The sequence below is a fragment of the Dendropsophus ebraccatus genome, chromosome 5 (assembly GCF_027789765.1).
Source record: "Dendropsophus ebraccatus isolate aDenEbr1 chromosome 5, aDenEbr1.pat, whole genome shotgun sequence".
Lineage (NCBI taxonomy): Eukaryota > Metazoa > Chordata > Amphibia > Anura > Hylidae > Dendropsophus > Dendropsophus ebraccatus.
Window position 1 is genome coordinate 136,298,440 of NC_091458.1, and position 21,869 is coordinate 136,320,308.

Here is a 21,869-nt window from a genome sequence, read left to right on the forward strand (position 1 = left end):
TCATACATAAACATAACCATTTTGATGCCAAGTGGATGACAATTGTGTGCTACTTGCATGGTATACCAATGTTGTCAGGGATAAGACAGCAGGGCAACAACACAGCAGCCCTGTGTCAAATTGCCGTGGCTTGGAGCATCTGTGCCCTAACTTTGCACCACCCCTCCATCCCTCCTCCCCACCCTCTTCACCATTTTTCCTATTTCTTTGCAGTGAAAACTGCACAGGTTCCTTAACGATCCTGCCCATGTGCCGTGCTGACACAGGTGATGAATAGTAGAAAATCTGCCTGGAGCATTCCTAATGATGAGGAGGGCGGGGAGGAGGGACAGAGAGGGTGTGCCAGCCTAATGCATACACAATCTAGGCCACGCCCGTTGGGCACAGGGCTGCAAGTTTAAAAGCAATAACTGCATCATCTGCCGAACGGACCCCAGAAAAGATCTTGGATTAAAAGCAGCTATCCGAAGGTACAAGTGGTTTGGGGGGGGGGGAGTCAGATTGTGGGTACAGAGTCACTTTAAGGCCATGTCACATCACATACTGAGTGAATCTGCGAAAGACTGTTTAGATGAAGCAATCTGCGAATTATCAGCGAGAGACCAGCGATGATTTGAGAAGATGTTAAAAGACCATAATGAACGATTTCTCGCTCGCCGCTTGATCGTTAGCTGTGTTTACACAAGCAGATAATGGCTCAAATGAGATTGTTATTGCCCAGATTTGAACGATAATCTTTTAATCTAAACGGACCATTACCCCCGTAATTTCAGCAATAGTCTAGAGCACAGTCATCCAGAAGGGCTTGAGACGGGGGGCATCCCCACCAGTCATAGTGCCCTCGTCGTTCCCACATCGCCAGCGAGGGTCAGGAACCGATAGATACCATCTATGGAGAGATGGAGAGACGCCTCATTGACTCGGCTGCTGCAGATTAAAAATTGATTTCCCCTGACTGAATTCACTGATTATCGCGCGAATTTGCATGATAACGATCGAATTCGAACGATAATCGTACATGTAAAGGCATGAACGATCAAGCGTCGAGCAAAAAAATAGTTTATTTTGATCTTTGAACATGTTCTCAAATCGTCGTTTGTCGTTCCCCAAAAAATCGTTCCGATTTAACCTATGTGCCAGATAGGCGTATGGTACTTTTACATGGAGCGATAATTTGCCCAATCGCACGATTAACAATTTCAAAGTAACTATTTTTGTTTTATAATGATCAGCGTTTAGACGGAACAATATATCGTACGGAAAAATTGTTTTGCGATCGCTTAAGCCTATCTCGCACATAGGTTAAATCGGTGAAAGACTGTTTACACGGAACGATCTGCAAATTTTTTGCGAACAACCAACGATGATTTGAGAACATGTTAAACAATCAAAATGAACGATTTCTCGCTCATCGTTTGATCGTTCGCAGCGTTTACACGTAAGATTATTGTTCAAATTCGATCGTTATTGTGCAAATTCGAACGATAATCGTTGTAAGTCGTTATTAAACGATTGCAAAATGATCGCAAAACGATTTTTTCGTGCGATATATCGTTCCGTCTAAACGCTGGTCATTATAAAAAAAAAAAACCTGTTACTTCCAAATCGTTAATCGTACGATTGGGCAAATTATCGCTCCGTGTAAACGCAGCATAAGAGGCACACGTTTCTTAGTGAATCCGGACGACCGAGTGCCCAAACCTGCGCCTGGCGTATCAAATCTACACCTGCTTCCAGTAGGTGTGGATTTAGTTTATGATTTACTCCTAAAAGCGTGATGAATGAGGCTTGGGAGGAGGCAACGCCCCCCCCCCTCTGAGTCCCCCATTGGGCGAGCAGGGCACATGGCAGGCGTATGCAGGTGAGATGAAGCGAATCTACACCTTCTCCCTGGCGTACGCCCCTGCTGTAACGTTCATAAGTGTCCCCCTGTGGTGTGAACTTTCCCTTATTTTTTTTTTTTTTTTTGCCGCACTTAAGGGTGCTATATAAGAGATTGGAGTATGATCTCCTTCTGTCTCTTTGTGTAGCAGTTTGACCCCCCAGCATGAGCTTTACTAGATTAATCTGATTCAAAGACTGTAATGCGACTGAAGATTAATCACTGATCCCGAGAGAGGTTAAATCATTCTGTGGACCTAATCCTAATTTATAGCAGCATATTCCGGAACAATGTACATAACCCAGCAAAATGCCAGCCACACACGCATCTCATATCATATTGGCCCTAATGTGTGTATTGGTGCCCCCTGGGGAGGGGCTGGATACCCGCTGGGCGCTGCACTGCAGATTATCATAGTCCTATATACAGTATATGATGGGGAATCCATAGATGGTTCAGGGCTGGTGATGGGACATACTGTGAGAAGACACCATTCTCAATATTTTGTGACGACTAAAATAACTGACCCTAATACTTGCACACTTCTGCTGCGCAGGCCATAATCTGGGATTAGGGTTTAGTATGACTCCTATTATGGGAATCAAATAGGTATGCTGGTTTTGCATCTGTAATCCTGGTGCTTGGGTTGTTTGGAGGGTTTGCTCATGTTCCATCTAGTCTGGAACACCAGAAGTGACTGCTCACCACTGTCTGAACATGTAGCAGGATTTTATGAGTATTGTACCATGTGTCCATGTCAGGGAGAAGATGGGGATTTGCTTTAGTCTGTTGTCTGTCTCTCCTTATATAAGGAAATCAGGAACAAGTTTAAAGGGTACTCCAGCGAAAATCTTTTTCTTTTAAATCAACTGGTTTCAGAAGGTTTTACAGATTCGTAATTCACTTCTATTTAAAAATCTCAAGTCTTCCCATACTTATCAGCTGCTGTATGTCCTGCAGGGAATGTTTTTTTTTTTTCCAGTCTGACACAGTGCTCTCTGCTGCCACCTCTGTCCATGATAGGAACTGTCCAGAGCAGATGTTTTCTATGTGGATTTGCTACTATTCTGGACAGTTCCTGACATGGACAGAGGTGGCAGCAGAGAGTACTGTGTCAGACTTAAAGGGGTTATCCAGCTCTACAAAAACATGGCCACTTTTTTTTCCAGAGACAGCCCCACTCTTGTCTCCAGCTTGGGTGTAGGTTTTGCTGCTCAGTTCCATTGAAGTGAATAGAGCTTAATTGCAAACTGCATCTGAACTGGAGACAAGAGTCGTGTTGTCTCTGAAAGAAACACACTACAACACTTCCTGCAGGACATATAGCAGCTGATAAGTATGGGAAGACTGGAGATTTTTAAATAGAAGTAAATTACAAATCTATATAACTTCCTGAAACCAGTTGATCTGAAAGAAAAAGATTTTCGGTGGACAACCCTTTTAATGGAACTATGTTCTTTAGTCTGGGTTCACACTGCACTTTTGCAATCTGTCTCTTTTTTCATCTGTTTTATGCAAAAAAAAAAAAAAATTATGAAAAACAATAAAAAAAAACGATGCGGTTTGATCCATTTTTTTCCATTGACTTTCATTATAAAATAAAAAGGATAAAAAAAATTATCAAAACGCATCCGTTTTCTTTTAGCGTACACAAAATTGAGGTCAACCTTAATTTATATGATTGTGAATATGTGACCCCTATGATAACTAAAATAAATAGGCAGTGGTGCTCAGCTATGGATACAGCGCCTTTGCCATCCTCCTAGAGACCTGTCCAGTCTGGGTTTTCAGACCCTGACAAATGGCTAGTAAGTGCATGTGATGGGCTTACTATGTAAAGGTCCTCATACACCTCCAATAACTGACGGCCATCAGTTATCTCTCCCGCCCGCATCACCACCAGGGTTATTCGGGACCGCCACATACGCCTTAGATTGGTGTCCGAATTCTGTGGCAAAATGTCACATTTCAAAACACGCCTCTTTGACACCAAACCACACCCACTGTCAAGATGGGAAGGCAGGCCATTTTTGGCGCGTTTGCTTCTTAAAGGGAACCAGTCACCATGAGAAGTCTACCTAAGCTATCAGCATCATGTTATAGACCAGGAGGAGCTGAGCAGATTGATATATATGTTTAGGGGAAAAGATTCAGTATAACCTGTAGACTATTCATTAAAATCTCTGTTGTTTCCATGCTAAAGAGTCCAGTCCATTGAGTAACCCCGCCCACTGGACTCCTAAACACAGAATGATCAGGGATTTCAGTCAAGTTACAATTTATATTGAATCTTTTCCCATTAAGATATATATCAATCTGCTCAGCTCCTCTTGCTGTATAACATGATGGAGATAGATTAGATAGCATTGTCTTGGTAACAGGTTCCCTTTAAATTTGTCTGACATTTCAAGTCAGAAACTGGCTAAATATTTGTTACACGTACTCATTAGTAAACCTGCCCCCTTGCTTGCAGGGGAGAATGCGGTGCCTGGCTCTGGCTCTATCACAAGGCAGCTCAGATCAGTAAAGAAAGCGCAACAAACCAGCAGGTGTGACCGTGGCTGTAGCCGTCCCCGGCCATAGAGGTCAATGTGAGCAGGAGCTGAACTTGGGAGCAGAGCGGAGAGGCGCAGTACCGCCGGCCGCCGCTAGATGTCCTCTGTCCCCCAGCACTGTGTCGCCGTAGCTCCCTGAATGGCCGCCCTGCGTCCGCCCTGGCTCCACGCTCCCAGGTGTAGTACCCTATCGCTCGGCTGGGTGTCCCCTTCTCTCGATGCGGCCTGGGCGGAGACAGGAGCCGGAAGTCGGATTCACAGGCACCGGACTGACCGGCGGGCACCGGGAATACTGCGGGAGAAGCGTTCGCCATGTCCGGGTATATCCCGGGACAACTCCCGGTGGATCGTAACCAGGAGAACGAGTTTGTACGGGCGTATGAAGGAGTGCTGGAGAGATACAAAGGTACCGGGGACCGGGCTGCTGCGGGGCCGGCTACAGATGGCACATGCCGGGGGCCGGGCTGCTGCAGGAGACGCAGCGACAACCGCGTCATAGTGTGCACGGGGACCAAAAGACGCACGGACACTCCCGGTGCCGGCTGCTGCGGCTTCTCCCTGTCATATAGTGTCAGAGGATGTGTGTGACTCTGCACCAGCGACAAACTCCTCTCTGCTACATCCAGTGACAGGAGGCTTGTCAGGTGTCAGTGTCATGAAGCAGCTGGCTGTAGGGAGAGCTGGCTGTAGGGAGAGCTGGCTGTAGGGAGAGCTGACTGCGGGGAGAGCTGACTGCAGGGAGAGCTGACTGCAGGGATAGCCCTGCTCACACTGCCCACTTATCTCCAGTGTGACTGTGCTGGTGACCGGGTGTAACAGTGAGGTGTTCACTCCGCCATGGGTGGAACAGTGATATGAGAGAGACGCAGGGTGTAACAGCATAGAGATACATATGGGGGAGACGGTGCTGACCGCCGGGGGTGCAGTGGGATGAGTACAAGGGTAGTGCAAGGGTTAACAGAATAGAGATACATACGGGGGAGACGGTGCTGACCGCCGGGGGTACAGTGTGATGAGTGCAAGGGTTAACAGCATAGATATACATACGGGGGAGACGGTGCTGACTGCCAGGGGTGCAGTGGGATGAGTACAAGGGTAGTGTAAGGGTTAACTGCATAGAGATACATACGGGGGAGACGGTGCTGACCGCCGGGGGTACAGTGTGATGAGTACAAGGGTAGTGCAAGGGTTAACTGCATAGAGATACATACGGGGGAGACGGTGCTGACCGCCGGGGGTACAGTGTGATGAGTACAAGGGTAGTGCAAGGGTTAACTGCATAGAGATACATACGGATGTGACGGGGAGACGGCGCTGACTGTCGGGGGTACAGTGGGATGAGCACAAGGGTAGTGCAAGGGTTAACTGCATAGAGATACCGGTGTGAGGGTGGCGGGGAGACTGTGCTGACCCCCGGGGGTACAGTGTGATGAGTACAAGGGTAGTGTAAGGGTTAACAGTGAATTGTTGGTTTAGGATGGGGGGGGGGAGGTACTGCGGTGGACTCTATGGTACCCATCAGAGCGGGCACTATGTGGGTACATGGGCACCGACCTCTCCTAACAATGGAGAGGCGCACTGCCAGTAACATCTTATTCAGGTGACGTGATAGAAGTATGGCGGGAACAGCCAGGAGGGACAGCTCCGAGCTGCCGACTGCAGTCTTAAAGGAGCAGGAGCCGTCTTATATGGCGTCTGTGAGCCCCCTTCTTAGAGGTCGGATGCCAACCTTGTATCCGTACATCTATGTAGTATAGCAGCGATAGGGAACCTACCGCCCTCCAGATGTTGCAAAACTACAATTCCCATCATGTCTGTCCAGGCATGATGGGAGTTGTAGTTTTGTTATAGCTGGAGGGCCGAAGGTTCCCCATCACTGTCATACGTTATTAATAGGGCTGGCTGCCAACCACTGGTATAGACGAGGGAGGCACTGTGCCATCTCTGGCCAGTACACTGCTGGTATACAACCTCTGCACCTCCAGCATCTCTCCTCATATATGTATATACTGCTATAGGGTACAGCGGGTTATATGTTCCCTCTCCATAAGCCGATTCTTGAGGTGACTATAGGTGGTAGTAGTGGCGTCTGCCCTCAGGGTCCCAGGATCTCCGGGCACCACTATCTCCTAGATATCTGCATGTCAGATGCTCTATGGTTTTTGTGAAGGATTTCGGGATTACACAACGTCCCCCCTCCTCTCGCCCTATGTGTATCCTGTTTATACTGCAGTCTATATTGGCCAGACTCTGCAAGGAAGGAGTATACAGATGTAACTCAGCAGTGGCCGCCTCCGCTCCCTTGTGTCCACGTATATAAGCAGCCCCCCCCCCCCCCATAGCTGAGACCCCCACATATAATTTATGTCAGACAGCAGACTATGGATCTTAGGCATAAAAGTAGTTTGAAGTGTCCATGTCCTGTTTTATTATATACCTAAACTGGCTATCTATCTATCTATCTATCTATCTATCTATCTATCTATCTATCTATCTATCTATCTATCCTTATATATACTCACACACACACACATACATACATATATACAGGGTGATCCAAAAGTAGGTGACCAGTAGGTGTAATAGGGTTATGAAGGGGGAGATTTATCAAACATGGTGTAAAGTGAAACTGGCTCAGTTGTTCCTAGCAACCAATCAGATTCCACTTTTCATTCCTCACAGACTCTATGGAAAATGAAAGGTGGAATCTGATTGGTTGCTAGGGGCAACTGAGCCAGTTTCACTTTACACCATTTTTGATAAATCTCCTCCCTCATAACCCCATACACATACTGTTCACCTACTTTTGGACCACACTGTGTGTGTATATATATATATATATATATATATATATATAATGTGTGTGTGCTGGAGTGTGAGGGTTACTGTGTTCTACCGCTGTCTCATCTCATGTCTGGTATGTCTGTCACTGAAGACGTGTGTCCAACCAGTGAGAAGCCCCCTCACACACCTACATTAGCATACACTGTGCCGCTTCTCTAATATATAGCCATGATTTGGGGTCTTGGCCCCCAGGCCACCACCAATGAACACTTTTGACTTAAGGCCCTATTCCACAGAACGAAAGTCGATCGTATTCGGCCGATATCGGCCGCTACGAACGATAATCGTCCCGTGGAATAGAGTGCAACGATCAGCCGACATCGTTGATATCGGCTGATCGTTGCAGTCGCTTTTTTTCAACATGTTGAAAAACCAGCGACTGATATAGCAGCGATCTGCTGCCAGCGCTCCGTTGAATAGGAGCCCCCCCTCCGCAGCTCCCCGCCGCCCCCACCCGCACTCACCCGCTCGCTGCAGCCGCGTTGAATAGCGGCGGCAGCGAGCGGGGAACGAGGAGCAAACGAGCGCTGAGAGCGCTCGTTTGCTCCTCTAAACGACCGGTGGAATAGGGGCATTACTGGAAGGATTTAAAGTGAATCTGTCACCCTCTGATTCACTTCTATATATTGTCACTGAAAACATTCAGAACATACCATTGTTGCTTATGTGAAGATAACCCCTTTATTTGGGCTTTGCATAGTGTCAAGGAGGTGGGGCCTATAATTCCCTGGGCCCTGGTGCCGCTACATCTCACTGTGTGTTTGTGCACATTGCCTGTTACTGGTTACACAAAGGGGCGGGCATACAGCACATTGAGGCGTACCCCTTGGCTCCACCTCCTTGACACTGTATATACGTCACTCATGTGGCCAAAGTTAAAGTATAGGTGACCACTGTTACTTTCATTTGCATCATCCTGTGTGATACCAAGATACATTGAGGGGGAGGGAGGTGCGTTCCGCGTTCCACTCCCCAGCTGGCCAGGACATGTGGTTCGTCACTCCATAGACTATTGATTTATTTGATTAAAAGCCATGGAGGGTCGCCTGCTGCCATATACTCCCTGTATGTATGGCAGCGGCTCTCAGGATAGAGACAATGTCGGTTAGATCGCTGCAGTCGTTTGTCTTTCAACATGTTGAAAGACAAACGACTCATATAGCAACGATCTGCTGCCGTTGCTCCGAGGAATAGGAGCGACGGCAGCAGAACACCGCTATCCCATATGGGCTGCCCGGACGATCAAGCGATCACCCGGGCAGCCCCCTTCCCCGCGGTCCCCCTGCTTTCACCCGCTCGCTGTAGCCGCGTGCAATAGTGGTGGCAGCGAGTGGGGAACGAGGAGCAAACAAGAGCTGACATCGCTCATTTGCTTCTCGCAGTCACCCCGTGTAGTAGGGGCTTTATTCCCACGTTCCGTGCACGTTCTGTAAATGCGGATGATGTGATGCAAAACAAAGTTTGGAGCATTCATTATGATGGTGGGAGTTGTGAAACTGTTTTAAGGGAAACTCTGGAGAAAAAAAAATGTTCAAACCAACTGGTTTTAGAAAGTTATATAAATTTGTTATTTACTTTGGTCTTTAAAAATGTCAAGTCTTCCAGTACTTATCAGCTGCTGTATGTCCGTCGGGAAGTGGCGTATTCTCTTCAGTCTGACACACTGCTCCCATTGCTCTGTGACACGACAGGGAGGTGCAGGATAGCAGCAGGATAATATTTTTCTATGCGATCTGTTAGTCAAGGGCGAGTTGGAATTTAGCGTTTGCCTGGATGCTATGTACAATATTTAGTGGCTATGTATGTAAAGGTTCAGCCTCCACCTATAGCAGAGCCCAGCGAGCGCTGCAGGTATGTGCCGCCTCCTGACATCGTACACAATGATATATTGATAGACTGAAAAGACTGACAGACTTGCTGCAGATTAGAGGTGTCTGACTCGGAAGGTGTGGTAAAGCAGCAAAGGTGTGTCTGCCCCCAGGATAGACGCTGAGAGGGTAAATCAGGTGTGTCCCAGACACTTGCTTCCTTCCTGTCTAATCTGCCATAGCATGTCATATGGGGCAGGGGGAGCCCACCGAGAGACTGGTCAGCCTGCATACCAGAATATGACATCATCTATGCCGCTGCATGGCATGTAACGTTACCAAGGAACAGGATGGCTGCTAATCGGATACATAATGGACTGCAGAAAATATACAGTGCCAAGGTTTATCAGAGGTTGTGGGAATCTGAATAGAAAAGAAGGCGGCCTACTAGATGCAGTATCCTGAAGGGGTTAAAGTACTGGTGCTGTTTGCTGTGATAAAATGGCAAGGCTGTTCATAACTGTCCTTAAAGGGGAACTCCAGTGACTTTTTTTTTTTTTTTTGCTTTCAAATCAGCTGGTGTCAGAAAGTTGTATAGATTTGTAAATAACTTCTATTTAAAAATCACTAGTCTTCCAGTACTTATCAGCAGCTGTATGTCCTGCAGGAAGTGGCGTATTCTTTCCAGTCTGACACAGTGCTCTCTGCTGCCATGTCAGGATCTGTCTAGAGTTGGAGACGTTTTCTATAGGGATTTGCTGCTGCTCTGGTGGCAGCAGAGAGCACTGTGTCAGACTGGTTATAATACATAACTTCCTGTAGGACATACAGCAGCTCATAAATACTGGAAGACTGGAGATATTTTTTTAAATAGAAGTAAATTACAAATTTTTATAACTTTCCGAAACCAGTTGTTTTGAAAGAAAAAGCATTTCACTAGAGTACCCCTTTAAATGTTCATTGTATTTCTTGCCCTCCTAACACCCCCCCCCCATGATTCCCCCCCGTCCACTCTTTCATCACCAGTCAGGACATTACATCCTCTGTGCTGCTGTGACATCCACACTATCACCAGTCAGGCCATTACATCCTCTTTGCTGCTGTGACCTCCACTGTTGTCTCCAGTCAGACCATAACATCCTCTGTGCTGCTGTGACCTCCACACTATCACCAGTCAGGACATTACATCCTCTGTGCTGCTGTGACCTCCACACTATCACCAGTCAGGACATAACATCCTCTGTGATGCTGTGACGTCCACACTATCACCAGTCAGGACATTACATCCTCTGTGCTGCTGTGACATCCACACGATCACCAGTCAGGCCATTACATCCTCTGTGCTGCTGTGACGTCCACACGATCACCAGTCAGGCCATTACATCCTCTGTGCTGCTGTGACGTCCACTATTGTCTCCAGTCAGACCATAACATCCTCTGAGCTGCTGTGACGTCCACACTATCACCAGTCAGGACATTACATCCTCTGTGCTGCTGTGACCTCCACACTATCACCAGTCAGGACATAACATCCTCTGTGCTGCTGTGACCTCCACACTATCACCAGTCAGGACATTACATCCTCTGTGCTGCTGTGACGTCCACACTATCACCAGTCAGGACATTACATCCTCTGTGCTGCTGTGACGTCCACACTATCACCAGTCAGGACATTATATCCGCTGTGCTGCTGTGACCTCCACACTATCACCAGTCAGGCCATTACATCCTCTGTGCTGCTGTGACCTCCACACTATCACCAGTCAGGACATAACATCCTCTGTGCTGCTGTGACCTCCACACTATCACCAGTCAGGACATTACATCCTCTGTGCTACTGTGATCTCCACACTATCACCAGTCAGGACATAACATCCTCTGTGCTGCTGTGAGGTTCCTAAGACTTCAGCTCCTTACACTACTACAGAGGACCGGATGTCCATTGTTATTGCTTTTCTTCCTATCTCCATTGCTGGGGTCAGTACCCTGTCACCCAGCTGCTCATAGGCGGCCCTGTTACTGGGCTCCTCTTCATGCAGCGCACCTACACATCACACCCCAGGGCTGTGTTCCCCATACGGCACATACTATATTTGCTCTAGTCCTGGTCCTGGCTACAAATACTGACCAGAAAATTACCTGGTGAATTGGACGTAACACAGGAAGGTTGTGTGCGAAAAGGGAATATTCACACCATTTGTGTATTTGGCAATCTTGTTTTTTTTTTTTTTTTTGTTCTGCTTTTCATTAAAAACTACAAAACTAAAAACTACAAAAATGATCCCAGATGTTAAGTAGACTAGTAGAGCGCACATCTGGTTGTATTATGTGTGGGTATTTAAAGGGGTTATCCGGTGAAAAAACTTTTTTGGAGTCACAAAGTTATATAGATTTATTTACTTCTATTTAAAAATCTCCAGTCTTCCAGTACTTGTTAGCTGCTGTATGTCCTACAGGAAGTGGTGTATTCTTTCCAGTATGACACAGTGTTCTCTGCCGCCACCTCTGTCCATGTCAGGAACTGTCCAGAGCAGCAGCAAATCCACATGAAAAACCTCTCCTGCTCTGGACAGTTCCTGACATGGACAGAGATGGCAGCAGAGAGCACTGTGTCATACTGGAAAGAATACACTACTTCCTGCAGGACATACAGCAGCTGATAAGTACTGGAAGGCTGATTTTTAAATAGAAGTAAATTACAAATCTATATAACTTTCTGATATCAGTTGATTTGAGAGAGAATTTTTTTTTCCCAGTGTACCCCTTTAAGGACCCATTTACACCACATGTACTATGTACAGAAGCATATGTCATATTGGGAAGCTAAGCTTACTCATGGTGCCCGGTGACACACTGTCTCCCTATATATATCTGGATGCTATTTGGGCTGGTGCACAGACTAGTAGGGGCCTGGCTGTGATACTATACAGGGGGCTGTGTGTGTGGTGGATGCAGCGCTCCTAGGGGAGAGTGAGTGTGTAATGTGACACTATACAGCTCCCCGTACTGCGGCACGTGCAGGAGGCCTAGTGTCATTGCAGATGGAAGAATCCGGAATTCCTCGTAGTTTCTCATAGAATAGGGTTAGCATAGGAGTTTGTTGCTTCAGGTGAGCAGGCCCGACATGGCCGCCTAGGAGCTCCATCATGGAAGCAATTGTGTTTCCTGGAGGCAAATAGTTTACAAGTTGGTGTCTGTCTGCATTTTCCGTGTCTTATTTCCTGCATGAACGGCCTTTATTTAACCTCCTGTGTCCTTGGACAAGCAGGTCGCATGAGGTGCTGGGGGGTAGCTGTCCCTATAAGACCTGTCCCTGTCCAGGGGACGACTACCGGGGACTTTTACTAACTGTTGTAAGAGGTTAAGGCAGGGATGGGGAACCTTCGGCCCTCCAGCTGATGCAAAACTACAACTCTCATCATGCCTGGACAGCCTTCGGCTGTCCAGGCATGATGAGAGTTGTAGTTTTGCAACAGCTGGAGGGCCGAAGGTTCCCCATCCCAGGTTTAAGGGATGGTCTATGTTACTGATCACATGGACAGCTGTCAGAGCAGTTGTCACCATCCCAGGCATGTCGCAGGGACGTGTCATTTCCTGTATATCAGAAAATAGAAGCGGCGTGAGGAAACCATTGTGCACAGGGAAGGAAGCCGCTCTTATCCGACTATGTGATCGTCACTGCCAGGGCCCAACAGAGCTGTCACTAAAGCCCCATTCACACCAGTAGATCCCATTCACCACCACTTGTTTAGTGGCCACGATGGTTGTGCGACACAAAGATTACACACTAATGATTGTGAATTTGGTGACAGATTATGGCTGGGTTCACACTATGTATATTTGAGGCTGTATTTGGTCCTCATGTCAGGTCCTCATAGCAACCAAAACCAGGAGTGGATTGAAAACACAGAAAGGATCTGTTCACATAATGTTGTAATTGAGTGGATGGCCGCCATATAACGGTAAATAACTTCCATTATTTCAATACAACAGCCGTTCTTTTAAAATAACAGCAAATATTTGCCATTAAATGACGGCCATCCACTCAATTACAACATTATGTGAACAGAGCCTTTCTGTGTTTTCAATCCACTCCTGGTTTTGGTTGCTATACAGCCTCAAACATACAGCCTCAAATATACGTAGTGTGAACATAGCCTATAAGCGCGCCTCGTCGTACAATGTAGTGTCTGATTTTGTCTCTATATGTATTGTAAAGTTGGTGCTTTATAAATTAAAGGGGTACTCTAGCGTAAAAAAAATATATTTAAAATCAAATGATTTGTGATTTACTTCTATTAAAAAAATCTCCAGTCTTCCAGTACTTATCAGTTGCTGCATGTCCTGCAGGAAGTGGTGTATTCTTTCCAGTCTGATACAGTGCTCTCTGCATGTCAGGAACTGTCCAGAGCAGTAGCAAATCCTCACAGAAAACCTTTACTGCTCTCTACACTGGAAAGAATACACCACTTCCTGCAGGACATACAGCAACTAAGAAGTACTGGAAGACTACAGATTTTTTTAATAAAAGGAAATAACAAATCTCTGTCACTTTCTGCCACCAGTTCATGTGAAAGAATTTTTTTGCTAGAGTACCCCTTTAATTTTAGTCACGTTACTAAACACAACATGTTTGCGCTGTAAAATAGTCAGGAAACCTTTAATGCAGCAGCCAGATGAATGACAGCTACACAGCCACATCTTCTGGATACTTTGTAAATAACTTCTGTTCTGGATTATAACTATAGTAGCAATCTGCTGATATGGAGAAGCATGGTGTATTGTGTTTTCCAGCCATGGTTGCTTTTTTGTTGTTTAGGAAGGTCATTTATAAGCCATGTTGATACTTTGCGGCACATTGCAGCTTGGAGGACCCGCCGCCCCCTTCCCAGCTGTCCGTTATAGTATATATAATATGTCTGTCCTCTCCACTGAATTCTGGAATAATTTTTGCAATGCGCCATTTCTGTTTTTCTTATTAGATGTTTATGGCCAAATAGCCAACTGGGAGCTACTGATAAAGGGGTTGTCTCTATACTGTCCAATCAAAGCTCACAGTGCCAGACATTGCAGGGACACACCCACAACTGGTTACACCCACTTGACTATTTAGTCCAGAAGTGATGCAGAATTTTTTTTTCTTTATGGGGAATACATGTAAATACTTAAACAGGTCAGGAGAGGCCACAGCTCCTCTTTATAGTGGCCTACTTTTGGAGGCAGCTAAGAACGGGCTTACATATACTTAAAGGGGTCCTCCAGAGAAGAAATTGTTTTCGGATCAACTAGTGTTAGAAAGTTATACCATTTACTTCTATTTAATAAATCTTCCAGTACTTATCATCTGCAGTATGTCATGCAGGAAGTGGTGTATTCTTTCTGGTCTGACACAATGTTCTATGCTGCCACCTGTGTCGGTGTCAGGAACTGTCAAAAGCAGTAGCAAATCCTCTGCTATGGACAGAGGTGGCAGCAGAGAGCACTGTATCAGACTGAAAAGAATACACCACTACCTGCAGGACATACAGCAGCTGATGGATCATCCAGAAACTACAAAATAGTAGATCCTGTAGAAGAGAATGAGCATAAATCCGGCTGTGATCTTGTGTAGACGTCTGCATGTCTGTGTGCATTCACATCCTGAGCGTCCAGACTGCCTATTGTCTGTGAGTAATAATAACATCCAGTAGTGGGACTTACATCATAGGATGATAGAGCTGACCATGTGACCACGTCATTCATACGCTATACGTATCGGTTCAGTATTAGAGCATGCTCGAGACGGATCACTCAGCATTTGATTACCGCTGACTGACGTAGTTGGATACAACCCTAGGGAGTCCTGGAAACATGGATATGGCCTATGGTGTTCTCCTGGACTCCCTAGGGGTGAATCCAACCTAGTCAGTCACGGTTCTTCAAATGCTGCATTCTCTGTTCGGTATCTAAATAGTATATGTCGCTGCATGGCCTCCGCTCATCCCTCCATATGGAGGTGATCTCCGTGCTTGCACATGGGGAGAAGCTGCAGTCTTGATGCTCTTCTTCATTTACCCCTTTTCCTTCTCTGTGTATATATAGAACAATAAGACATGGTCGGGGGTCTGCCATACTGTCTCCTATGGACTGGGAGCCCTGTTCTAGCTCACATCTTTGTAATGCGAGGGGCCGGGCGGCTTTGTGTCTGCGATGGACTGGTCTTGTTGGTATGGATTTTTGGGGGACTGGTTTTACTGGCTCAGCAGCTGGTTATAGGACACCCAGCAATTGGTTTATGGATTCCCAGCTGTTCCTCTGTCTCGCCCGCAACTGGAATTTCTGGTGTCGGCTGAATTTCTCTTAACCCTTTGTGTTTTTAAAATATTTGAAACATCTGAATACCATAAAATGTGAGAGAGAGGCCCATGCCCGGTTACATCTATGGGGTGGATGGAGAGAGAGCGGCCTGTGCCCGGTTACATCTATGGGGTGGATGAAGAGCGAGCGGCCTGTGCCCGGTTACATCTATGGGGTGGATGAAGAGAGAGCGGCCTGTGCCCGGTTACATCTATAGGGTGGATGGAGAGAGAGTGGCCTGTGCCCGGTTACATCTATAGGGTGGATGGAGAGAACGGCCTGTGCCCTGTTACATCTATAGGGTGGATGGAGAGAGAGCGGCCTGTGCCCGGTTACATCTATAGGGTGGATGGAGAGAGAGCGGTCTGTGCCCGGTTACATCTATGGGGTGGATGGAGAGAACGGCCTGTGCCCTGTTACATCTATAGGGTGGATGGAGAGAGAGCGGCCTGTGCCCGGTTACATCTATGGGGTGGATGGAGAGAGAGCGGCCTGTGCCCGGTTACATCTATAGGGTGGATGGAGAGCGAGCGGCCTGTGCCCGGTTACATCTATGGGGTGGATGGAGAGAGAGCGGCCTGTGCCCGGTTACATCTATGGGGTGGATGGAGAGCGAGCGGCCTGTGCCTGGTTACATCTATGGGGTGGATGGAGAGCGAGCGGCCTGTGCCCGGTTACATCTATAGGGTGGATGGAGAGCGAGCGGCCTGTGCCCGGTTACATCTATGGGGTGGATGGAGAGCGAGCGGCCTGTGCCCGGTTACATCTATGGGGTGGATGGAGAGAGAGCGGCCTGTGCCCGGTTACATCTATAGGGTGGATGGAGAGAGAGCGGCCTGTGCCCGGTTACATCTATAGGGTGGATGGAGAGAGAGCGGCCTGTGCCCGGTTACATCTATAGGATGGATGGAGAGAATGGCCTGTGCCCGGTTACATCTATAGGGTGGATGGAGAGAGAGCGGCCTGTGCCCGGTTACATCTATAGGGTGGATGGAGAGAGAGCGGCCTGTGCCCGGTTACATCTATGGGGTGGATGGAGAGCGAGCGGCCTGTGCCCGGTTACATCTATGGGGTGGATGGAGAGAGAGCGGCCTGTGCCCGGTTACATCTATGAGGTGGATGGAGAGAGAGCGGCCTGTGCCCGGTTACATCTATAGGGTGGATGGAGAGAGAGCGGCCTGTGCCCGGTTACATCTATGGGGTGGATAGAGAGCGAGTGGCCTGTGCCCGGTTACATCTATAGGGTGGAAGGAGAGCGAGCGGCCTGTGCCCGGTTACATCTATGGGGTGGATGGAGAGAGTGTGGCCTGTGACCGGTCACATCCATGGGGTGGATGGAGAGAGAGCGGCCTGTGCCCGGTTACATATATGTGGTGGAAGGAGAGCGAGCGGCCTGTGCCCGGTTACATCTATGGGGTGGATGGAGAGAGAGCGGCCTGTGCCCGGTTACATCTATAGGGTGGATGGAGAGAGAGCGGCCTGTGCCCGGTTACATCTATGGGGTGGATAGAGAGCGAGTGGCCTGTGCCCGGTTACATCTATAGGGTGGAAGGAGAGCGAGCGGCCTGTGCCCGGTTACATCTATGGGGTGGATGGAGAGAGTGTGGCCTGTGACCGGTCACATCCATGGGGTGGATGGAGAGAGAGCGGCCTGTGCCCGGTTACATATATGTGGTGGAATGAGAGCGAGCGGCCTGTGCCCGGTTACATCTATGGGGTGGATGGAGAGAGAGTGGCCTGTGCCCGGTTACATCTATGGGGTGGATGGAGAGAGAGCGGCCTGTGCCCGGTTACATCTATAGAGTGGATGGAGAGAGAGCGGCCTGTGCCCGGTTACATCTATAGAGTGGATGGAGAGCGAGCGGCCTGTGCCCGGTTACATCTATAGGGTGGATGGAGAGAGAGCGGCCTGTGCCCGGTTACATCTATGGGGTGGATGGAGAGAGAGCGGCCTGTGCCCGGTTACATCTATAGGGTGGATGGAGAGAGCGGCCTGTGCCCGGTTACATCTATGGGGTGGATGGAGAGAGAGCGGCCTGTGCCCGGTTACATCTATAGGGTGGATGGAGAGAGAGCGGCCTGTGCCCGGTTACATCTATGGGGTGGATGGAGAGAGAGCGGCCTGTGCCCGGTTACATCTATGGGGTGGATGGAGAGAGAGCGGCCTGTGCCCGGTTACATCTATAGAGTGGATGGAGAGCGAGCGGCCTGTGCCCGGTTACATCTATAGGGTGGATGGAGAGAGAGCGGCCTGTGCCCGGTTACATCTATAGGGTGGATGGAGAGAGAGCGGCCTGTGCCCGGTTACATCTATAGGGTGGATGGAGAGAGAGCGGCCTGTGCCCGGTTACATCTATAGGGTGGATGGAGAGCGAGCGGCCTGTGCCCGGTTACATCTATAGGGTGGATGGAGAGCGAGCGGCCTGTGTCCGGTTACATCTATGGGGTGGATGATGAGCGAGCGGCCTCTGCCCGGTTACATCTATGGGGTGGATGGAGAGCGAGCGGCCTGTGCCCGGTTACATCTATAGGGTGGATGGAGAGAGAGCGGCTTCAGGATTCATCCATTTATACAGTATCTACTGTGACTGCGATTTCTTCCTATTTGTCTCCCTGACTTATGGAACTTCCTGTTGTGTAGAGAAGGGAATTCACAGGAAATTGTTCTCATTTGTGGGACTTTAGTTTATCATTAGACCTGACAGGAGCCGCTGTGGTTTATGGTTTACTTAACTGGTGAAAGTGTATGTCCGAAAGTGATCATGTGATTCTAGGATTACTGTTCAGGGAAGAAACTAAACTCCCCTTAAGGAAAATCTATCCGGATTTCTGTAAGGTTCCATGGGGGCACGGACAACCTTTTTCCTAAAGGGTGTTCATGCTGGAAAATAGGCCCAGAAATTATAGGACCTGTCCTGGGGGGCATCCAGAATTCCAGGCAGCTCTGGATGGAAGCTGTTCGGAATACCGGATGCACTACATGGCAGCCCAGTCCAGCGCAAGCAACAGGGCAAGTGCTGGCGCTAGCAGTGAAATGCACCAGTGTGTTTAACAGGGCTGGGAGCCATTTGCTCCCGACTCTGTTAATCACTGTTCCGGTTAGTGGCAGCAGTATACCTCTTTATTTGTGTGCTCGCAGAGCCAGAAGACAGGGGAGAAGCCAACTGGGAGCACAGCTTCATCACGTGAGTATGTATGTATAAATTTTTTTTTTTATGGTCATGAAACACTGCTGGTTTCCTGAAGCCTCCTTGCTCACTGCTTTCTGACCATAAAACGGCCATGGACGTGTGAAGGGGGCTTAAAAACTGGATGCAGGAATTTTTCCTAAAGCCAAATTCCATACATCTCTCGTGCTTTTCTTCTCCTCCTTCTCCTTCTTCTTCTTCCAGAAAAAGCCTTTGTGTGAGAACACCTTGATGGTAGATTCACACGTACAGGATCTGCTGCAGATTTGATGCTGCGTTCCATTGATAACTGCGGCACATCCTGTATGTGTGAATCCGCTCCATACACCATTATTATAATTTGCATGTGTTATGCTACAGTGGTATGAATGTTTTTTTTATAGGCCTCAAGTGGATGATTACCCCCCCCCCCCCCCCCCCCCCGGTTTCATTACTGTATATGCTACATGGAAATTCACATGTACAGTGTAAAGCTGCTCGTCCAGTAGGGAGAGGCCATTGGTATCAGATCAGTAGGGATCAGACTCCTGACATTCCAGCTGATCCACCGATTGACGGGGCTGTGGTGCTTGTTGGAGCAGATTCCCATGGTTTACCTTGCACAGTGCTGTTCTACTACTGGCTGTGCTTGGTATTACAGCTGATCCTGTGTATGGTGCTGTGTCTGGTAAACAGTGACTGGGAAAAAAAACTTGGGATTGGCAACCGGTTTTGCTGTCCTGGCTGCAAGGAATTTGGATCTCCTGGGATTACCCTGTGTACTCTGACAGTCATGGGTTCCTAGTGTCAGACAACAGCCAGATATGTATGGAGGAACCCTGACTGTCAAAGGTTTTTTTTTTTTGTTTTGTTTTTTTTACAGTGACAAGTTCACTTCTAGAGGGGTAATATGGCTGATCTCCTGGGGCGAATACAGAGGACTTCTTAATAGACGTAAGAGTTGGGCTAAAATAAGATTAAGGGGGCCTTCACACGTACCGGATTCGCAGCGGATTTCCCCGGAGCATACGTTACCTGCTAGGTGCTGCGGCTGCGTGGGAGCCTTACACGCAGCCGCAGCGTCAAGCAGGTAATGGGGGCTGCGGGGGGTTAAAGGGGCCGCGTTACATACTCGTAGCGGAATGAAAATTGAAAAGTGAAATCCGCTGCGAATCCGGTACGTGTGAAGCTACCCTAAAGGGGTTGTTCACCAAAAAACGTTTTCTTTCAAATCAGTCGGTGCCAGAGATTTGTAATTTACTTCTATTAAAAATCTCAAGCCTTCCAGTACTTATCAGCTGCTGTATGATCTGCAGGAAGTGGTGTATACTTTCCAGTCTGGCACAGTGCTCTCTGCTGTCACCTTTGTCCATGTCAGGAACTGTCCAGAGCAATTGCAAATCCCCTTAGAAAACCGCTCCTGCTCTCTAGATTGGAAAGAATACACCATTTGCTGCAGGGCATACAGAAGCTAATAAGTACTCGAGTCTTGAAATTCTTTAATGGAAGTAAATAAGACATCTCACTTTCTGGCACCAGTTGATTTGAAAGAATTTTTTTTTTTTTTGGTGAACAACCCCTTTAAGGAAGGAATTGCTGGTAATTGTTTATTTCTATTGTGTGTCTTTGTTTTCCTGAGAAAAGAGAGCCTCAGGGAGACACTATGTGATGGCATACAGAGTGTGCAGAATGTTGTCACTTAGTATCTCCCTGGGGCGCTCTTTTCTGCTATATGCTCCATGCTTTGGATCCATAATACAGTCGCGGAGTCGCTGTCAGTCTCTACTGCTCCAACCTCTGAATACAAATATTAACTCTTGTATGATAATATTATAATAATTGTATTGCCTTTATAGCTTAAATATTTACTATGATGTTTGACTTCCCTGCAGTCCTGGAGTTATAGATGGGAAGTCATCTATTTGCTTTAATAGGATTTGTATGACTTCAGTCATATACCCTAATCCCACTTTCCTATAAAGTCCTGGACTTAATAAGGTTTCTTTGTACGGACCCTCTGCAGTCTCTGTAGGGGGTGGATATGATGGTCGGCTTTCGCTGTTACCATCGTTCTCCTGAATCTGCCAGCTGTCTGGCAGCAGGTGAGGAAACCCAATCTCCTGGCCGCCGCACTTGTGTTCAGCTATGACATGTGCGGACTCTTTCCTCCCAATATTTTCTTTGGTCCCTGCATTCTTAATGTGGGATGCTGGCGGCTTTGTGTATAACTGATGGTGGCAACGTCTATGGGCATGTTCTTAGTACAATAGCCTATAGCCGGATGTATTTATCGGCCTTGTCAGTTTAAAGTTCAGACTGTAGTAGGACGGCTTCCGTGTGTATGTTGTGATCAGTGTGGTCCGCAGGTGTAGTGGCGCGTTTCTGCCCCCATCATCATTGCCGGCAGGGTTATATGACCTCTGGATGCGCGGTGACTGGGTGTTTGCATAGTGTGGGGGTTGGACTGACTGTACAGGGATCATTTACCTCTAGGTGATAGAGGCGCAGGCTTCTCGCTGAACGTCCAGTGCACACCTACCGCAGGGGACTATGAGTATCACAAACTACAAGAAATTCCTACAGGACCTGAACAAGGTTAAAGGTAGGTGTCATACCAGGCATTCTTATAGTAGATAATTCCTCGAAGACTCCTTTGTGGGTTTTGTATCTATTCTTGCAATTTTCTATGTCTTTTTTTTTTACGTTTGTTGTTGCTTTGTGTGACGAACGTGTATAGAAGTGCATTGAGGCTGTACAAGTCCCTAGTGTAAACCGTACAGGCTCCATTGCGTGCCGTACATCTCTGAAGACATTCTTCTCTATCGGAGAATACCTGCAGACATACCAAATCTGAGCTTGCCAGGTAGAAAACTGAAAGGGATATGGGGGTCATATATTGGGGTCCCTGTGGATTACAGTTTTGCAATATGGGCAGGTGTAGGGACCCCAAGTGTGAACACCTGGATCCCTATGTTTTATGGGTTATTCTCTGAATTGTCGCCAGCGTTCAGACGTTCTATAACTTTTTACTGCTGGATTATACGACCTTATGTCACATTTATCCTTAGGATATATAGTAAGGTATACGTTTCCTCATCTCCCTTATACAGAAACATATCTATCCCTAGTACCAGCGGCTTTTATGTTGTCTGTCAGTTCTCGGTCTCATATGTCATCTACGGATTTGTCGTCTCACTTTCCAGTAATGCGTCCTGCCTTTCATTTTCCCTTTAGTCCAGGGGTAGGGAACCTTGGCTCTCCAGCTGTTGTAAAACTA

The 21,869-nt window shown here is 47.6% G+C and overlaps 1 protein-coding gene across 10 annotated transcripts in view; it reads left to right on the top strand.

The window, feature by feature from the left end:
- Window positions 1–4,647: 4,647 nt before the first annotated feature.
- MACF1 (microtubule actin crosslinking factor 1) overlaps window positions 4,648–21,869 on the top strand; it is a 177,205-nt gene continuing 159,983 nt past the window's right edge. For 7 of the 10 annotated variants that reach the window (XM_069971385.1, XM_069971392.1, XM_069971386.1 and 4 more), the window contains exon 1: window positions 4,648–4,843. In XM_069971385.1, coding sequence (XP_069827486.1) covers window positions 4,750–4,843 — 94 coding nt within the window. In that variant the 5' untranslated portion in view covers window positions 4,648–4,749. The remainder of the gene's footprint in view (window positions 4,844–21,869) is intronic. The other 3 variants (XM_069971389.1, XM_069971393.1, XM_069971395.1) reach the window with 1 other exon arrangement.